Raw genomic sequence first — 20,859 nt, forward strand, 5'->3', positions numbered from 1 at the left:
CAGAAAGCAAAACAAGATGAATGAAAACATTCCACATAGGAAAAGGATGGAATACTAGATGGCTAGAAATACTAGAAAACCCTTTGTATAAAGTAACTGAAGCACATCTTAATTTAAGCGTGGTATACTTTTGTCCGTCCATTTACTGTTAATCTGTATGTGTCTTTATTTTTAAAGTGAGTTTCTTGTAGACAGCATATAGTCGGATTACATTTTTAAAAATAAATTTATTTATTTTTGGCTGTGTTGGGTGTTAGTTGCTGTTCACGGGCTTTCTGTAGTTGTGGCGAGTGGGGGCTACTCTTCCTTGTGGTGTGTGGGCTTCTCATTGCGGTGGCTTCTCTTGTTGCGGAGCACAGGCTCTAGGCACACGGGCTTCAGTAGTTGTGACACAAGGGCTCAGTAGTTGTGGCTCGCGGGCTCTAGAGCGCAGGCTCAGTAGTTATGGCTCACAGGCTTAGTTGCTATGCGGCATGTGGGATCTTCCCAGACCAGGGCTCGAACCCACGTCCCCTGCATTGGCAGGTGGATTCTTAACCACTGTGCCACCAGGGAAGCCCCTGGACTACATTTTTTGATCCACTCTGACAATCTCTTTAATTGGTTCATTTAGACCATTGACATTCAAAGTGATTATTGATATAGTTGGGTTAATATTTACCATATCTGTTGTCTTCTATTTTTTTTCTTTGTTTCTGTCTTCTGCTCTTTTTCTGCCTTTTGTGGCTTTAATTGAGCATTTTATATGATTCCATTTTATTTCCTTTCTTAACCTATCAGTTATACTACTACTTTTTTTTTTTTCTAGTGTTGCCCTAGGATCATTATACATTTACAATTAATCCAGGTCCACTTTCAAATAAGACTATACGACTTCACATGTAGTGTGAGGACCTTAAAATAACAAAATAATCTTAACCTTTTCCTCCCATCCTTTGTGTCATTGCTGTCATTCATTTCAGCTATATAAAGCATATGTGTGTATATATATGTATATGATATAAACATAAGCATACATAATTGAATACATTGTTGCTATTATTTGAACAAACTGTTGTCAGATCAATGAAGAATAAGGTAAATAAAAGTTTTTATTTTACTTATTCCTTTTTTGATGCTCTTCCTTTCATTATATAGATCAGTTTCTGGCCTGTATTATTTATATTTCTCTCTGAAGAACTTCTTTTGACATTTCTTGCAAGTCACATCTACTGGCAACAAATTTCATCAATTTTTGTTTGCCTGAGAAAGTCTTTATTTTTCCTTCATTTGTGAAGGATAATTTTGCAGGATACAGAATTCTAGGTTGGTGGGTTTTTTCCTCTCAAAACTTACAGTCTTCTCTTCTTGATTGCATACTTTGTGAGGAGAAGTTGGGTGTAATTCTTACCTTTGCTCCTCGTAGGTGGGGTGTTTTCCCCCCTGTGGCTTCTTTTAGTATTTTTTCTGTATCTTTGATTTTCTATAATTTGAAAATGATAGTTGGAGGAGTAGTTTTTTTGGTCTTTATCTTGCTTGGTGTTCCCTGCACTTCCTGGATCTGCTGGTTGGTGTCTGGCATTAGAGAAATCCTTAGTCATTATTGTTGCAGATATTCCCTCTGTTCCTTTCTCTCCTCCTTCTCCTTCTGGTAGTCCAGTTATGTGTATGTTACAACTTTGTAGTAGTTGCCCCACAGTCCTTGGATTTTGTTTTTCGCCAGTCTTTGTTCTCTTTCCTTTTTGGTTTTTGAGGAATCTGTTGATAGATCCTCTAGCTCAGAGATTCTTTCTTCATCTGTGTCCAGTTTGTTAATAAGCCCGTCAGAGGCATTCTTCATTTTGGTTATAGTGTTTTTTGTCTCTAATATTTCTTTTTGGTTCTTTCTTAGGATTTCCATCTCTGCTTACATTGCCTGTCTATTCTTGCATGCTGTCTACTTTATCCTTTAGAGCCCTTAGCATATTAATCATAATTGTTTTAAATTCCCAGTCTGATAATTTCAACATCCCTGCCATGTATGTTCCTGATGTTCCTCTTCAAATTTTATTTTTTGCCTTTTGATATGCCCTGCAGTTTATCTTTGATAGCCATGCCTGGTACATCGAGTGAAAGGAACTGCTGTAAATAGGTTTTTAGTGATGTGGTGGTGAGGTGTGGAGGGAGGGAAAATGTTCTATAGACCTATGATTAGGTCTCAGTCTTTTAGTGAGCCTGTGCCTCTGGACTGTCAACTTCACAAGTGTTTCTTAGTTTTTTTCCTCCTCCCTTTAGTGGAACAGGATAGTTTGAGTAGGCTGGAGTTGTGTATTTCAGGGTCATCCACACTGAGCCTCTTAATTTGTCAGTTACAGTTCAGGTTTTCCTAGTCTGGTACTGGTTCAGGCAGTGGTGTCCACTTGAGTCCCTGGTCTGGTTAGCTGTGGTGACCTGTATGTCTGTCTCTCCAGTCTTGGGGACAGTCGTTTGCTCTGTCTTCCTCTCTCTTGTGGATCTAAGAAGAATTGTTGATTTTTCAGCTTTTGCTTGTTGTTAGGGTGGAATGGTGAGGCTCTTTACATGTGGAGTGGGAAACCTGCGCATACACAAAACATTTAAGCCTTTGACTTCTGTGGAAATGTTGTCATAGGACAGAGCTCTGTGAAATCCACTACTGTCAAAATATTATAGAAAAACTTTGTGAAATCACTAGGAGGCTTAAAGAGCCTACGTGAAATGTTCCTTTAAAAATGAGGTTCAAATTCAAACACTTTCAGGGGCCATCTCCAGGGGATAGGAATTTGGGTATTAGCACATGCAGGTGTGTAAACTATAGTGAACTGGAAAACGCCTTTCTGCATATTCCCCATGTAAAGGAGCTGCAGTCCACAAATAATGATGGTCTACTATTTGCCAGGTACCTTTTGAAAAACAACCAGAAAACCACATTTTTAAGCAAAAATTTACTTTAACCGTTGGTTTAATGTTTAAAGAAAATTATTTGGCCTGAGCAAAATACTCCTGTTGACTGTTAGTTTGCCATTTATAATATAGTACCTGGAGAAATTTATTTTCTTTTTCAGATTTGTATACTTCCTTTCTCAATAATAAAAGCTGTGTGTGTATATGTGTGTCTGTGTATCCTGTCTGGCATCCAAAGACACCAAAGCCAAAAATCAAAACTTCAGGGCAGGTGTATAAATCTACCCAGTAGTCACTCCAGCCATTTATGTTATGGATTAGTCAGTATGCTTTTGGCCACAGTAACAGAAAATCCATCGAATAGTGGCTTAAACAATAAGTTCATTTGTTGGCTCGTATAACTGGAAGTTTAGGGGTACGGCAGTGCTCAGGGTTGGTTCCTGTCATTCAGCCTTGTCATCAGGGACCTGGCCACCTTCCATGTTTATTTTTTTTAAGTGAAAGAGAGTTTATTTACAGAGATGCACATTCCATGGCAGAATGCTGTTGTCTCCTACCTTGCATGTTAATTTGGATGTTTGTCAGGCCTTTTAAGAGTTTGATTGTTTCTCTGTTGATATGTTACTTTTCCCTAAGTGCCTTTGTTAGTGACCAGGTTCTTAACCTTTTAAATTGTTTTCAAAACTTTGTATGTTCATGCTGTTCCTTCTTCTTAACCACACTCTCCCAGTACCTGCTGACTTACCTGATTACCACCTCTTTGCCTGTTTGTCCCCTGTCTCAAGCCAGGGTAGAAAGAATTGTTTTTGAAATGGAATAAAGAGCAGCCATATGGCTACTATTCTCTTTTCTTGTAAACCTCCTCTCTCCTTTCCTTAAAGAAATGTTTTCCTTTGGGTTAAGAAATATTATGGAATTTTGACAAGAAAAACAATGTCCTTTAGAACAGGGTTGGCAGCCTGTTAGGAACTGGGCTGCACAGCAGGAGTTGAGTGGCGGGCAAAGCGAGTGAAGCTGCATCTGCCGCTCCACGTCCCTCTCCGTCACTTGCATCACCGCCTGAACCATCCTGCCCCCCCCACCCCCCGCCGCCCCGTCCATGGAAAAATTGTCTTCCACGAAACCTGTCCCTGGTGCCAAAAAGGTTGGGGACCGCTGGTTTAGAACAAGAAAATTATATAACTGAGTCTGAAAATGAGTCTCGTGTAGTTGTAAGGGCAGTGACAGATTCTGGCCATGATAATTTTGGGTTTTGTATCTTTGGACAAGCATTTCACCTCTTTGGGCCTTAATTTTCTGTTACATAAATGGGAATTAAAAACTCCCTTTCCATAATGCCAGTGAGAATTTGATAGAAAGTGGATATGAAATACTTCTAGCATAGAGCCTGGCATAGGACAAATGCTCAGCAAGTAGCTTTTATTTTTATTTATCTATTTAAACAAAATTTAATGTTGAGCCATTTCCTTTTGGTTCCACTGTTTTCATTGAGACCCAGACCTTTGAAACTGGGCCCTGGAATTTTGTGGAGAAATCCAAGCTGAGTATCTTTTTGTAGCTACCATTAAACTCCAGACCAGACATTCACTAAAGCTCTGTAGAAGTTAACAGGCAGTTCATGTTGGGTGACTTTTCTCATGGCTCCTGAATTGTTATTTACCTACGCTCTTCGTGGTTTAACTGGTATTTCTTATCTACTTTGCAAAGTAGGAATGGGGGAAAAAACAGAAAAAGGGCTTCACATCCTTTTTATAGTACAATCTAAAGTTTAAAAAGAAACCCTCTGTTGTAAAAAAAATATATTGAAAATATATACTCATAATTTTTTAATTCTGTTTTATCTTTTGATAGGCATTTCAGTCTTATCTCTGTTTTATGTGTCTCGGATTCACAATGATTATTCCCTTGTCAGCAGTCAAAACGGCAATATCGGTAGCCTGAAAGTTGTTGCTACTGCAGTCACTTCAGGCTCTGTTCCAGTAGAAGGAGTTAGATGCTGTCCATTCCTGGTGGAGAACTGGAAAACCTTGCATTTCAAAGCACACGTCCTTTTTTTCTATCCCTTATGTCTAATCCTTGGCCTTGGTTGCCTTAGTGATTTTCAGACTTCTATTTAGTGGCAAAACCATGCCTGCAAAGCTTTTTTGGGAGGTCCACTATATAAAACAGACTAATCTGGGTACCCTAAAAAAAAAAACAGATTTTTTTTTTTTTAAGGGAGGGTTTCAGATGGGAGTGGGGATTATCCACTGATGGCAGGACCCTCCACAGAGATCAGAGTGGAAAACCACTGAAGTTTCTGTGCATTTTGTCTTTTCTGATCCTGGTGTTCAGGTGCTGGTTCACACAGCAGGACCTTTCCTCATTTTATTTACTAAGGGCTATACTAACCATTGCTCCATTATTGCTAGCAGTCTCCTATCAATGGTTAACAGCATTCCCCTCTCAATTTTTGTGCAAAAGTTTTCTTCCAGCTTGGTGAGTTTGGCTTATGAAAGTCGTGGCACTAATAGAATTGAATCTTAACACGAAAGCAGCAGAATTGAAAAGAAATCAGAGGTGATGCAGGATTTCATTTATAGGATGCTTTTTCCTCTCTTGAATAAAGTTCGTTAAGAATGAGTCTTGAGTTCTCCTGTTCTGTAACCAACAGGAGGACTCACAAATGGCAGTGGAAGATACATCTCTGCTGCTCCAGGCGCTGAAGCCAAGTACCGCAGTGCGAGCAGTGCCTCCAGCCTCTTCAGCCCCAGCAGCACCCTTTTTTCCTCTTCCCGTTTGCGATATGGAATGTCTGATGTCATGCCCTCTGGCAGGAGCAGGCTTTTGGAAGATTTTCGAAATAACCGGTATCCCAATTTACAACTGCGGGAGATTGCTGGGCATATAATGGAGTTTTCCCAAGACCAGCATGGGTCCAGGTGAGGACTTGGCTTTGCCACTTAAGGTAACTGAACTCTTAATGCCTTAAATTCCATGCTTCAGATAAGGTATACATTAAGGAAATTGCCATATAATAATTGAAACAAAGTTTGCTTTTTAGTACGCTTCCTGTTACTTATTTCAGAGGGATGTGGCTATGAGAGTCAGCAGATATACAAGTGATGGAGAGTAGCCATTTAGTAATCTGGATCACATGCTGAAACAAACCTTTTTACCTTTCTGAAAGATTAGTCTGGTGTTCCTTTGTTCATGAGAACCTCCCAGAATGTCTGCAGTTTAAGAAATACAGAAACACTAACACAAAGACATGTGTACACTTTTGCTACTTGAATCGCTATTAAGAATCTTGCTCTCAAAGAGACACTATTCAAATGCAAATTTGGATCTCGGCTCAGGAGTAAGATGGTGCCACCACTTTTCTTTGTTGTTCCATATTCTGTAGAAGTGAGAGTCTGCACAGAGGTTAGAAGATGCTATTATAAAACACAGAATTTAGCTTTGGTTACCACTCCCTGTTCCAATGGACTTCACAGAAAGGGACCCTGGTCCTCAGAAAAAAGCAGATTTATGGTGACATCATCCATCCTTCTCTCTCCCTTTCTCTTTCTTTCTCTCTGACAGTTCCACCAAAACAACTCCCAAAGAACCTACCTCCTCTTTAAGTTCTGCCAGCTTGCTACTACTGGGCAAGGATTTCTCATATTTAGATCCTAAAGGCCAGGTTGGGAGAAGAACATGGTTTTTCTGATATAGTCACCTGAGCTAAAAAAGGCAAACTGAATAGCTACTACTTTAGAAAGAGACTGCACATAGATGACAACTGTTCCACATCATTAATAAATATGTACTGCTTCATATGAATGTGAGTTAAAGACTATAATAAGGACCATAGGCTTTGAGTTTATTGATGTTGGACTGGTTCCTAAAAGAAAAAGTCCGGTAGCGTTCTCCCTGTGTTGTGCCTGTTTTTACCCTCTTCTCTCTTTTCCTGCGCCCCCTTTTCAGCTCCCTCTCAGTCCCACACATAAATACATGTCCTGTTGTAATGAAGTATACTAAAATTTAAATATACTTCTAAAAGCTCAGTTAAATTAGGGGATACTTCACAATATAACTTTTTTTTCCTTTTCAGTAATTCTTCAATTTGAAGTGAGCTCAAGTGATTTATTTAAATAACACTGTTGTGCCTCTGTGTATATGCACATGTACACACATATATTTAGTTTCAGAACTGACACATTATATAAAGTGAGCTAATCTTTATATACTTTCCAAGTCTTCCTAAAATGCTGTGATTGCCCTTTTTACTATGTACTTCAGATTCATTCAGCTGAAACTTGAGCGTGCCACACCAGCTGAGCGCCAGCTTGTCTTCAATGAAATCCTTCAGGCCGCTTACCAGCTTATGGTGGATGTATTTGGAAATTACGTCATTCAGAAGTTCTTTGAAGTAAGCCTTTGTTCTTTCTGTCCTTTGACTTTAGACAGTCTCCATAGCATTTTGATTTTCATTAGCTGTTTTTAGAATTGCAATTTCATTCCAGTACTCAAAATGAAGCGTGAGTGGTCTTTTTGAGGCACATTTAAATGTTTCTCCAATTCATTAGCAGTAGTGCATCATTTAAATACCCAAGCAGATGATGCTAGTGTATTTTAGAAATGTGTTTGTAGGACCATTCTCCCCATTTAGGATCCCGCACAATATTTCTGATTGCTAAAATAGTTTCACTAAAAGTGTCATTTTTGGAGGAAAAATCCTTGTAAGATAATTTTAGCAGGACCACAGTAAAGTTCTGAAAATGAATTTTTAAAAATGGATTCCTAGAGAATTATCTTTGAACACCAACTCTGGTGTTTTTCATCATAAACCACAGTCATGAGGATTGTTAAATGCTGCTTCTTGGGTGATCCTTCAGCCTTGGTTCCTTATTGTTCCTTCATTAATGTGGACAATGTCCACTCTTGTTATCATTTTCCTTGGAAAGGATTAACGAGATGGTTGGATTAATGTCTATTTCCTCTTCTAAACTAAAATGTCAGAAACGCAGGGATTTTTTGCTAATCATTGTAGCTGTGGTGTACTGGTATCAACAACCCCATTATAAATCCAGAAAGGAGTGAAGCATTGAGATGAAACATCTGGTACAGGGGGAAAATGCTGCAACTCTGCACATTACCTGCCCCCCAACAAAAGAAATTTGTAAACTTCTTACATCTTACTTTGTTTGGTTTGTGTGAAGATTAAAAAAATGGCTCACTCACAGCCTCTATCTTCCCAGCTTTTCTCATTAAGACCTAAGTTCTTTGACTCTGAATTCTCCAGCTACGGATTAAGATATCAGCCTAAACACGGCTCTTGTAATTTTGACTTTCGAATGCCGTTTTGTCACAGATATAAAAATAGAGAGATCTCTAGCTCCAGAGGTTAATGCAGCTAGGGGTGGCTGAATGAACAGTGGGTTATAGCAGTATGATTTTGGGACAAGCTAGAGAACTTCTCTGACTTAGAGAATGTCCCTGGACTTCAGTTCTCTTGTATGGGAAATGAGTGGGTTGGGCAGCCTTATTCATAAAGTCTCTTCCAGTCTCACATGCTATTCAAATGAAAATAAAAAGCCAGGGATGGAGAAACATTCTAGGAAGAGTTTTAACATTGTGCTGTCATACCCCTTGATTTTACTAACTTTCCCCCTATTCTGTTGACTTGTATAAATAGACATTATCAATTCTTATAGTAATATAGAACAGTATATTCAGAGCAGTGTCCATGTGTGCTTTGGCTTAAACTTCATAGAGATGAAAGAAGAACTTGTTTTCAGCTTATAAGGCTCAGACAACTGAAGTGATGTAGATTTGTTGCAAGAAGTTCTTGAATCTTCCCCAGACATTGTCTAAAGCCGTAATAAACAATGTCTTCCACATGTACTATTGTTTTAAGAATAAACGTAAATGCTCTTGGACATATAGGTATATTTAATAGTATTGATGAGTTAAGGACAGCTTTGAGGAATTGCCTATTTGTTTAGCAGATACTAGTAGTGAAACCACTCCAGTTGGATATCTGAGAAGTTTTTTAACATTAAAGAGTTCCTCATAATCAGAGGCTGATAACCACTGGTTTGAAGAAACAAAGGCTTTTTAAATAAAAGGTTTAGTTTATCATAGAATACAGGGCTAAAAGAGGTATGCCAATGGTTGATACAGAATAATGAATGCTTTGCTTTCTCTGGTTTCTTTCTTTCTACCTAAGTAATGGTGTTCACCCACACATTATGTCTAGTTTGGCAGCCTTGAACAGAAGCTGGCTTTGGCTGAACGGATTCGAGGCCATGTCCTGTCACTGGCACTGCAGATGTATGGCTGCCGTGTTATCCAGAAAGCTCTTGAGTTTATTCCCTCAGACCAGCAGGTAATTGTAAGTTTCCCCTTTAACTTTTCTCTTGGTGTTTGATGTTTCTTCATGGTACATGTAGTGAACCTCGTAAGTTTGTCAGTCTTTAGTTTTCTTTCACAGTTTTTCTTTGGTGCTTGTGGCTACCTTCTGTGCATGGCAGGCATGGACTGTGCAATTAATTTTGTAAGTTTATAGTGGATCAAGTGTCTTGTGTTAAAACCAGTGGTTTCAAACACTTTTCCCTTTGACCAGACCGTAGTCTTTAGTAGGTGTGATTTTAGAGGTGGGTTTTTTGTTTGGCAAGAGTTGAAGCAGGTAAGGTGGTCCTTTTCTTCTACCTGAACTGACCACCCAACAGACAAAACTTTTTTCCAACCCACCTTCCAGTTTTCTTCACTTGCACCCTCTTATTCATTCATTCCACCACTGTTTACTGAATGAGCGCCTGCCCAGGGCAGCACCTGGCCTGGCGCGTTGACCTGGTGCCCACTGTGTGCCAGACATCAGCACAGAGATGGCCGAGACTGAGCCCTGCCCACGGAGCACGCGTGGGGAAGGGTGACGGGAAGCAGTGGTGAGACGTGAGAGCACGTGCCCGAGGCTTTGAGGGGAGGCTTTGCAGGAGGAGAAGTCTGGGCTGCAGAGGAGTTAGGAAAAAAGGGACAGAAATCTGAACTCTTTGGGTGCTGTGAGTGGGAGCTGGCACAGAAAGCACGTGAAGAGGCCGATGGCCTCAGAGCAGGTCCAATGGGCCCCACACAGACCACGAGGCCCGGGAAGCCTGACCAGCCCACAGGCAGGTGTGCCGCGCTGTGTCTGCGCTAGGCAGTGCCGTGAGCCTTCAGGTGCTGCTGATCTGAACCCTCAGCCTTTGGGCTCCGAACTCACTCAGCCCTTCTCGATGGAGGGGATGGCCGTGGTCTGGCAATGATGAGCCACTTGCCCTCTCTGAGAACAAAGTTCAGTAATGAGAATCTTTGTTATGGACTCAAGTTCTGAGCCAGACGAGGCACCCACCACTTCCAGTTCAAAACAAAACACAACAGAATGCTGCGCTGGTGTCAGCAATGGCAATTGAAGGCTGGGGAGTCCAAAGTCCTTAAGCCGTGAGACTCAGATAGGCATGTCGGGACGCTGGTGAAGGCAGAGGGAATGTTGGAGACACATGGCAGGTTGGGAGTTCATTCATTTAGTGCCAGTACTGGAGATACAGCAGTAATAGGGGTGCTGTGTGTGAGTAATTAGAAGCAGGGGTGAAGCTACTAGTTTGTTTTCTTTTAATGTTCAGATCATTGTCAGTTTTAATTTTCCCTGGGATGTTGAGGGATGAAAATTTGATGGCTGAATCTTTCCTCTTTAATTTTCTTGTTTGATTTGAACATGCAAATTTTTTTCCTCTTTTGACCATAATGCCCGCTTACTGAAAGCAAGCAGGAAATTACGGTTTCCCAGGTATTTTCCCCATCTTTGCCCTCTCCCAGGATTATGATAAATTGTTGATTTTTTCTCCAGATTTTCCTGTTTTTTTGTTTTTTGTTTTTCTGATCCAATGGCTACATTGTAGTAGTTTTTACCCCCCTTTCCCTTCCCCCTGGCAATTGTTCTTTCTACCTGCTATTCCTGCATATCTTTTCCTGGTCTGGTTTCTCTGTGATTCTTGTTCTGGGTCTAAACTACTGCTCCTGGTATGAATAATTTACTCTTTTCCAGATGTAAGTGTATTTTAGCTGAAATAAACTCATCTCCAGTGGAGTTTTTACCTCTTTGGGCTCAAGAAAATGTTCAGGGAAGCCCCCTCTCCTTCATTTTGATTATTAGAAGTGTCCCTTGTGTTTATCTTTATATAGGCGTCCTTCTCTATTTATCATTCCTATAATTATATTTCCGTAGTAAATTATTCTTTTCTGACATTTGATTAATTGCTTCAGGAAACTTTCCTGAGTCTCTTGTGTTTTGCTTGTTTAGTCCCTGGCGTTGTAGTCTTGAATTTCTTTAATTAGAAAATCGTTTAGTTGCTTTGACATGCTTAACATCTCAGGGATTTAAGACATTGCATTCACAAATGTCACCATTATAAACTGGCTTGTAGTCTTCTACCATAAATATGGAGTCAGCACAGTGGAACTAATATACAGAGGTTGTATATAGCAAGGAAATTGGGCTGCAAGTACCAGGGCCCAGCCGTGGTACAGGTATTCAGCTTAAGTATGCCTGAGACCTGAGGCAGCAAGTTTGGGGATGGGGTCCAGTCAAAATCCCAACGCACCTACACACACACACGCGCGCGCGCACACACACACACACACACACACACACACACAGAGTCACTTACTCATTGTCTGGCCTTTTTTTTTAAAAAAAATTATTTATTTTTGGCTGCATTGGGTATTCACTGCTGCACACGGGCTTTCTCTAATTGTGGCGAGCGGGGGCTACTCTTCTTTGCGGTGTGTGGGCTTCTCATTGCAGTGGCTTCTCGTTTCAGAGCACGGGCTCTAGGCGCATGGGCTTCGGTAGTTGTGGCTCGCGGGCTCTAGAGCTCAGGCTCAGTAGTTATGGCGCACGGGATTATTTGCTCCACGGCATGTGGGATCTTCCCAGACCAGGGCTCAAACCCATGTCCTCTGCATTGGCAGGCGGATTCTTAACCACTGCACCACCAGGGAAGTCCCTGGCCTTCTGTATTTCCCTGAGTTTGGACACATTTCATGAACTGAGAGTATTGCTCCAGCTGACGTTGCAGTCAGTCTGGCCTGATGGGAAGATCATTTTGGAGCCACAGACTGGGCTAGAATTCTGATTCAGTCACTGTCTGTAGTTTTAATACATTGCTTAACCCCTCTCAGACTCAATATCTTCATATATTCACATATATGGGTGGAGGAAGGTGTGCAGGGTAATATTTGACAGGTGGTTTGCTGACATGGTCTGTTTTGCCACACACAGGAATCAGATTGCTTGGGTTTGAATAGGAGCAAGTCTAGGTCTGTGATTTTTAACAAGTCAGCTAATTTGTCTGTGCCTTGATTTCCTCCTCTGTAATAGTGTCTACTGCATAGGATTGTGAGGCAGATTGTGAGTCAAAGCATGTTAAGCATTTAGAGGTCTACTTAGCCTAGAGTAAGCTCTAGATTAACTACTCTCATTTTTAGTAATATGTACTTTACAGGGTTCTCATGGTGAAAACATGATGAATTGTATGTGAAATTCTCTAATACAGTGTAGTTGATTTGATATCGGCTCGTTTATAATTTGAAGATGACTGCACTTTTTTGGTAACTCCCAGACAGGTCTTTTGCAAGTTAGAGAACTTTCTTAAGACTGGTTATTATTGGGCTTCCCCAGTGGCACAGTGGTTAAGAATCCACCTGCCAATGCAGGAGACACGGGTTCGAGCCCTGGTCTGGGAAGATCCCACATGCCGTGGAGCAACTAAGCCCACGCGCCACAACTACTGAGCCTGAGCTTTAGAGCCCGCGAGCCACAACTACTCAAGCCCGTGCGCCTAGAGCCTGTGCTCGCACCAAAAGAAGCCACTGCAATGAGAAGCCCACACACCGCAACGAAGAGTAGCCCCCCTCTCTGCAACTAGAGAAAGCCCCCATGCAACAACAAAGACCCAGTGCAGCCAAAAATAAATAATTTTTTTTAAAAAAAAGAAAAGAATCAAAAAAAAAAAAGACTGGTTATTATCATAGGAAGTTTGTTAACACGTGAAAAAACTCCAGTCTTCGTTTGTTACCAGGTTGTCAGAGTGCCACAGCTGAGTTGTCCCACTTTAATTGTCACAGATTCCCTGATCAGTGCTTTTGTGTTTGGTGAGGAGAACGTTGACCGTCCAGGTGTTTGCTCTCTGTGATTCTGGTGGTGCTTTCTTTCCTTGTCTCCAATAGAATGAGATGGTTCGGGAGCTAGATGGCCATGTCCTGAAGTGTGTGAAAGACCAGAATGGCAATCACGTGGTTCAGAAATGCATTGAATGTGTGCAACCCCAATCTTTGCAGTTTATCATCGATGCGTTTAAGGGACAGGTAAGTGCCTTAGGAAAGAAATAAGGGAAGCAAGTTGATGGATGTTTCCATTGTGAACAGAGAACAGGATGGGGTTTGTGGAGTGTTCTAAAGAGCTTAGTGTACTTTAGACTGCAGTAAGTAGTAGTCCTATTCAGTGGGGTCAGGTACCTAGCTCTGTGCACCCAAGGTTCTTCCCTTAATTGTCCATGGGTGTTCTCTCCATCATTAATGCAGATATCCGCTCATGTCAGGATGAGGTACTGTCATCAGATACTTGAAGAATAAATTTTTTCCTTTGGTTAAGTACTATTTATCTTGATATTTAAAAGTTTTTATCATGTTTTAAAATTTAGGTCATTTACAGAACTAATCTTACAGGTTATGTGTCACTATGTCTTTAAAATAACAAGGTGCTTCTTAATTTGGGGGGGTTGGGTGGGGCAGTGATCAGGTTGGTTTGAACTCTGTTAAGTGGCACACAACCAGAGATAGCTTCCAGTTTCTCCTATTTACTTATATATCGTAAGGACTAGTGTGCTTTTAGCGCTAGCTTCCAAGCAGTTGATATTTTGTCATACCCTAGTTTTTCCAGAATTGCCCCTCAATTGGCTGTTATCATTAATTTCTTTTGCCAAAAAACAACCTTCTCCCAGTCTCCTAAGCTAGGTGGGACAAGAGGGTAAAATACATCTTTTTGGGTGTGTGAAATTGTTTTTGTTTTTGAAAAGGGAAAAATTGGAAATACCAAATAGATTTTCAGGTGTAGTCATGGGTACTGCTAAAGCCTAGATCGAAATGGGATTTTAGAATTGTTTAGGTTTTGCTCACTTAAAACTACAGTGGTTAAGTAGATTACAGACACTAACTTGAGGGTTATTGGGATTTTCTGAGTTAATTAAGAAAAGAGTAGATCTGTTTATCTTTACATTTTTGTGTGTGTGTGAAATATACAAGAAAGGAAAAGGATTAAGCCACCGAATGGGAGATGATATTTTCAAGATGGAAAATGCCAACGAATTGATAACCAGAATATATAAGGAACTCCTGAAATCAAGGAGAACAATACAAATTAATGCAAAAATGGGCTTAAAGCCTGAATAGACAGAAGAAGTAATCAGGAAAATGCAAACTAAGACCACAGATAGTAGACCATTTTCTTTCTTTTCTCTCTCTCTCTTTCTTTTGGGCCGCACCACGCGGCTTGTGGGATCTCGGTTTCCCAACCAGGGATTGAAACCTGTGCCCCCCTGCAGTGGAAGCGTGGAGTGTTAACCATTGGACCCCCAGGGAAGTCCCGTAGACCATTTTCTACCATTGGTTACTATGTACTGGCAGGGATGTGAGATCTGGATACACTGCTGGTGGGAATAGACCCATTTTGGAAAATAATTTAGTATCTTTTAAAGTTCAACATTTATATTTCTTGTGATCTAGCACTCCTGGCCTAGGTATATGCCTGATGAAATGTTTGGTCATGTATACCATGAGACGTATTTAGACATGTTTAAAGCAGCATTATTCTCCTAATAGGAAAAGACTAAATAAACCAGATGTCCATCAGGAGAGGATTGGACCCCCCCAAAAAAACAAACCACATATTTTCCCAACATTATACTATACAGATATACAGAATAAACGATAGAAGCCCACAGTATTATAAGTAAATATTTGAAACATAATGTTGAGTGAAATAAGTCAAGTTGTTCCAGACTGTGAGTGTTTAGCGTTTTTATAAAGCTGAAATTCAGAACATTACAGTGTAGTTATGTGAAAGCATTCAGGCTTTGATCCCAGCCCTTCTTTTTTCTGTTTTTAAACCCATCCTTTGACACTGTGGACTCTTAACTAAGTGTGTTTTCTATGACCTTGACCAATTCTCTGTTCTTTTCTAAATAAGCTTTTTCTCAATAAAGTCCTTCTTAGCTCTGAATTTGTGTACATCTATGAATTCCTAGAATGGGTTTAAGAAATAAGTTTATCCTCACACATACATGCTCACCTTATTGTATGTAGAGAGAACTTAAATGCCATACTTATAATTTGGGCTTTGGAGTCAGACTAGGAAATAAAATCCTGGCTCTGTCATTTACTACCTATATGACGGTAGGCACATTATGTAAACTTCTAGGAGCTTCAGTTTTAATCATGATTCTCTCTCAGGGTCATTGGGAAGATTAATGGGATAATGTATGTAAACAATACTGAAGCACTGAAAGTGGCAACTGTTATTTTTGGCTTTCTTGTTTGTGTTGGTCTGCCCTAGGTGTTTGCTTTGTCCACACATCCTTATGGCTGCCGAGTGATTCAGAGGATCCTGGAGCACTGTCTCCCTGACCAGACACTCCCTATTTTAGAGGAGCTTCACCAGCACACAGAGCAACTTGTACAGGTAGTGGAGTTGCCAGTAGAGTAACTGCAAACACCTGTGGGCTTTTGTGTTTTCTTAGCACAGGTATCTGTTCCAGAAGAGGTTAATGTGCTTAAAATGCCCATTGAAGCTCTGGGCAAGTTTTCATTTGCACCAGCCTGGTTCGTGTTTTATGAATAGGGGTAATGAGTAGAACCCTGGCTTTGGGAGTTGAGATCTGCCTCTGATTCATCAAGAGATCTGCCAAGAACTGTCAAAAGCCAGAACTCTTGTCATGGATTAAGCTAGCTGTGGCCGCTTAGGCAGGCCATTTAGTCTATCAGTTTCATCTTTGCAAATGAACTAAGTGGATTAGTTGATTTTTTCTTTCTAGTTTTGGTACTTTGTCTTGCTTCTACTAAAATTGTCTCCCATATCATACTGTTTGAACAATTTCTACATAGAGTATGTTGTCCTGAAGCAATTTTTGGGCAGTGTTTGTTGCTTGTTTTGGTGAGAGATGTGAGATTATAAGTGTGTTAAATATTCATTGTAGAAAAGCTTGAAAGTACAGAAAGTAGCAGCAGAACAGAAGAAACCACCCATAACCCTGCTGTCCAGAAGCAGGCACATTTGGCATAGGCGCTCTTAAAAAGCATCATATGTGCACTTTTAATTTTTTACATCTTACAAATAAATGTTTCTGCCTTTGGAATTCCTTGCTCACACACACTTATTCTTTCAAAGCATCTTTCACTTTAGCTGAGTATCTCCATTGTGTGCTTGTAATGTTATTTAATTAGGCGTTGTGAGTATTTCCAGTTTTTCTTTGTTAAAGACAGGCGCACAGACCCATTTGTATATTTCTGTTAGAGAGAAAAACAGCTCTTTATTCCCACCTACTTTCTCTTCTTTTTTATTTTTTTTTTTAAATGAGAAGAGGCCTACATTTTTGTGTATAGTACTTTATGAAGACCCTGACTAGGACCTTTGGGCATAAATATATATATATATAGAAACCATTGTCTAGTAATAATGTGTTCCTGTTTTGTAATGACAGGGAAAAATTGTCACTACCTATCCATTTAAAAAATTCTTATGTGTTCATTAGTGTTCAGGTAAGCCATCATGGTCTTACAGGAAGATGGGTGTTGATTAGATATAAGGATTTAAGTAACACAGAGCCTGTTTATATATAAATTTAAAAATTTCTCTTGTTGTTTCTCAAATAGGATCAATATGGAAATTATGTAATCCAGCATGTATTGGAGCATGGTCGTCCTGAGGATAAAAGTAAAATTGTAGCAGAAATTCGAGGGAATGTACTTGTATTGAGTCAGCACAAATTTGCAAGGTATGTGCTTTGAATTACTCAGACTATTTTCCAGAAGAGATGATTAAATAGTATTTCAGCTCTAGAGAAATTTTCATACTTTTTTTGTTTTAATGTTTATTTTCCTCAAAGTATACATAGCTAAAAAAGTCAAAGAGTTCTGCTACAAAGTATGAAACATAAGACATCTCTTAGTGGGCTCCTCATTCCCCCAGAGTTCGCCACTTTGAAATTTGGGGGATATGTTTCTAAAGCATATACATTTTGTACTTTGGTAAACTGGGTATTTTAGTAACTTACTTGTTTGGAATTGTGAAATGTTCTTTACTCAATTTCCGTTTTGATACCTGAGTTAAGGGGCAGGTGACCATATCTATATATAGGCCTTAATATTTTTAAAAATCTCTTTTCAGTCTTCATATCATACCAGCCCAAGAATAAAATGTACTAGTTATTCCCAGGTTGTGAAAGATGTCTTAGGTAACTTATAAGTGGCAGAGGTTGGAGAAGAAATTGTTGCTTCCCTGGTGGTCCAGTGGCTAAGACTTTGCGCTCCCAATGCAGGGGGCCCGGGTTCAATCCCTGCTCAGGGAACTAGATCCCACATGCTGCAACTAAGAGTTCGCATGCCACAAGTAAAGATCCCGCATGCCGCAACTAAGACCAGGTGCAGCTGAATGAATGAATGAATGAATGGCCCTCCAGCGGCTTAGTGGTGTGATACTCTGAGTAGAGTCTGTATATCCTATCATACACATAACATAGTATTCTGTATTTTTGGAATATTTTTCTTCTCTAGTTTTTAAAATAAATTGCAAGGCAGGTGTGACTCATACAACCTTGATGTTTTTAAATTGTTCACTTTTAATTTGTGAAATCTTATAACATTACAGCATGGAAAATAGAGAAAAGAAATAAAAGCACCCACAGAGCCAGTGTCTCAACAGCCTAAGCACATCAGGGTCATCTCTTAGACCTTGTACTGCTATTTTTGGACATTTGTCGGGATCAGGGAAATAGGGGACAGAATCTCTTAGTTCTTTTTTGGGGGTCGCTGTCCTATTTACTTTCTTGTTCAGTGTATTTAATATCTCACTCTTGGATATAGTGTTAAGTATTAATATTATAATAGAGTTGTGGTCTGATAATGACCTAGTAGCTACTTTGGGCCCAGTCCTCTCACAGATAACAACTAGTAAATTGTTGACAAAGTGCCCAAAACTACCTGAAGACATTAGAGAGCAGGGAGATAACCAGAGAGGAGTAGGGGAGGTTGTTGATACTTGGAAGAAGGTTAATTGCACTGGGAAAATGTCCCCGTCCTCCTCCCCCTCCTTTTTTTGGGGAGGGGGAGATATATAATTGACATGTAACATCCTGCAAGTTCAAGGTGTACAACGTGTTGGTTTGATACATTTATATGTTGTAATATGATTCCTACAGTAGCATTAGCTGTTATGTTACATAATTATCATTTTTATGTTGAGAACCATTAAGGATCTAGCCTGTTAGCAACTTTGAAATTTATAATACGGTATTGACTATAATTAGGAAAGTTACAAAATGATGACCATGGGAGTGACAAAATGACGGGAGAAATCCTGGAAAGGAAGAGAACCAGGGAGGAGGAGGAAGCCTAAATTTAAACTTTCTAAATATCTGGTTGACTCCTGAACCTCATTTGTATAGGACAAACTCAAGGCAACCCAACTAAGCCTAAAAGAATTGAACTGAGGTTTCATCTGCTGCCTACTGCATGGGAGAATTTTGCAGTTTTTGTTCAGCCAAGTTAACTGCGTACCAAAAAGGGGGGGGGGTGAAGGAGTAACACTCGTAGGAGGAATATGACAGAGCATCATTTGCCGTGTCTAGATAACAGGAATATGTGGCTTATACTCAAGAAAAAGGAACAAAATAGAAAAAACCCTATGAATAGTTTTATACCACCCAGATGCTGGAGTTAGCAGAGCAGGATTATAAGGCATTTTATAAAGTTATTATGTTTTGAAGTAATTAGTATTTAAAATACTATATTTTAAAGTATTATAAAGTATTTTAATTATACTCAAGGATGTAAAGGAAAATATGCTTGTAATGAAATGAAAAGATAAATGTTAGTAGAGAATTAGAAGCTTTATTATAGAAAGAATAACATGGAAATTATAGAGTAGAAAAATAATATAACATCTGAAATAAAATTCACTGTATGGCTTCAACAGTAAATTAGAGATAACAGAAGAAGGAGCCAGTAAATTTGAAAATCAAATAATAGAAACAAATCAATTAAACAGATTAGTGACCTTATGACATTTTGGATGTTAATACGGAATACAAAGTAAATATTTCATTGACTTTGAGTGCATAGGCATGTGCGTGCACAGGTAACTGAAGATATATTGCTCATAATTAATTCTGACACTTACTATTCTGTTTCATTAAAAAAAAAAAAAACGAGTCTCAAATCACTAAGTTGATTTCCTCAGCCATAAATGGGTTGGGAACCACAGTTTCAGAAACGCTAGAATAGACTTTAAAGACTGGAACAATATGGATTGTGTGTTAAGGTGGAAGGAAGCCTTTGGCCAAGTGGGATCCTGATCAGTGATCCTACCAAGTGGTGGTAGCTGATCTACCTGCTTACTTTCTTGGAAGACAGGTCACTGCTGAGGATTCAGTCCTCCACCCAGAAGAATGTGTGTCCTGTCTGCAACCTAGTTTAGTAGAAAATCCTATTCTAATCCTGACCACTTTGTAGGGGAAGCAGTCCTCGGGTGGATGAAGGTACAACCCAGCCAGGCAGTTCTAAAAAGTGATGAGTTCTTTGCCTGAACATTTGGAGATCGTGACTGGCTTTGTGCTACTGAACCAGCTCAGTAATGTCTTAACTCCCTTTTCTGCTAAGGGAGAAGGCAGTGGCTATTAGGAGATTCACTTCCACATGCCACACCTTCAGCTTGTGCTAGAATTGCATAGTACTGTGGAAGGAAGGTGGGGGTAAAGGTTTTCCCATATTGCTCCTGTATCAGAAGGGAGAGGCTGTTGTCTTAATTAAACCTGATTGATTATCAGTTGATTTACTCTGTGTATCTTAAGAAGGAAGATCGAAAAAATATCTGGTAGGATGGTAGTTCTTGGACATTCAGCTTGAGAATTTTGTTTTCTAAATAAAAGCATGTGAATAATAAATACTCAGTACGCTAAACCAGGTAACATGGAGGGGGTCCTGTCAGAGCTCCATGGAAGCAACACCTTCTTATGGTTTAAAAACCTCTGGAATAGGGACTTGTTCTGGTGATGGTTATTTGTGATGACTGTTCAGTTATTGACGGGGCTGGCCTTTGAAAGAAGGAGTAAGACACTATCTCTGCTTTTTTGGTGCTTCTGGAGTGGGTATACACATCCTTTTTTCAGCCCTTGAAGGCAAAATGAAGACAAATGGGTGAAATTTCAGGGAAGCATATTTTATTTCAGTATGTAAAGAATGTTTAACAAAGCCATTCACTCATATGGTAGGATGCCCTAGAATCACTTCCACATCACTGGAAATTCCCAAGCAGAGACTAAATGGCCGTCTTTCAGGATTGTCAGAAAAGAGCTTTGTGCATTAGCTAGGTTTGAACGTTCCTTTTCTACCCGAGTGTCCTGTGACCCAGAGCAGCTCTTCCCCCAGTCATGAACTCTTTGCGAGGCCCACCTACCAAATGCTCTCTGTGCGAAGTATTGGCTCCAGTAATACAAATACAAAGAATAAGTATTGTTCTTGTTCTTTGACATCACACAACTTCGTCATACCCACAGAGCCACAGGTGCAGAGTAGTGCTGACTTAACAAAACCAAACATTCACGAGTAGTCAGTCACTCCTGGATGGTGAGCGCCCTTGAGCATGGCCGGGTGTAATTTCATCAGCTGCTGCAGCCCCTCTGGATTGTAGAAGAACTCTGATTTAAT

At 39.9% G+C, this 20,859-nt stretch overlaps 1 protein-coding gene and 1 non-coding gene across 21 annotated transcripts in view; both read left to right on the top strand.

Annotated features, from left to right (window-relative positions):
- PUM1 (pumilio RNA binding family member 1) overlaps nucleotides 1-20,859 on the top strand; it is a 128,001-nt gene that overhangs the window by 101,401 nt on the left and 5,741 nt on the right. For 16 of the 20 annotated variants that reach the window (XM_019938254.3, XM_019938262.3, XM_019938260.3 and 13 more), the window contains 6 exons: nucleotides 5,534-5,801; nucleotides 7,144-7,273; nucleotides 9,104-9,238; nucleotides 13,111-13,248; nucleotides 15,494-15,619; nucleotides 16,810-16,931. In XM_019938254.3, the coding sequence (XP_019793813.1) occupies nucleotides 5,534-5,801; nucleotides 7,144-7,273; nucleotides 9,104-9,238; nucleotides 13,111-13,248; nucleotides 15,494-15,619; nucleotides 16,810-16,931 (919 nt within the window). The remainder of the gene's footprint in view (nucleotides 1-5,533; nucleotides 5,802-7,143; nucleotides 7,274-9,103; nucleotides 9,239-13,110; nucleotides 13,249-15,493; nucleotides 15,620-16,809; nucleotides 16,932-20,859) is intronic. The other 4 variants (XM_019938256.3, XM_019938263.3, XM_019938259.3 and 1 more) reach the window with 2 other exon arrangements.
- On the top strand, nucleotides 10,138-10,222 carry LOC117309798 (small nucleolar RNA SNORD103/SNORD85). The gene has a single exon (XR_004524095.1). It is a non-coding gene; the product is annotated as a small nucleolar RNA SNORD103/SNORD85 (small nucleolar RNA).

This window comes from Tursiops truncatus, chromosome 1 (genome assembly GCF_011762595.2).
Source record: "Tursiops truncatus isolate mTurTru1 chromosome 1, mTurTru1.mat.Y, whole genome shotgun sequence".
Lineage (NCBI taxonomy): Eukaryota > Metazoa > Chordata > Mammalia > Artiodactyla > Delphinidae > Tursiops > Tursiops truncatus.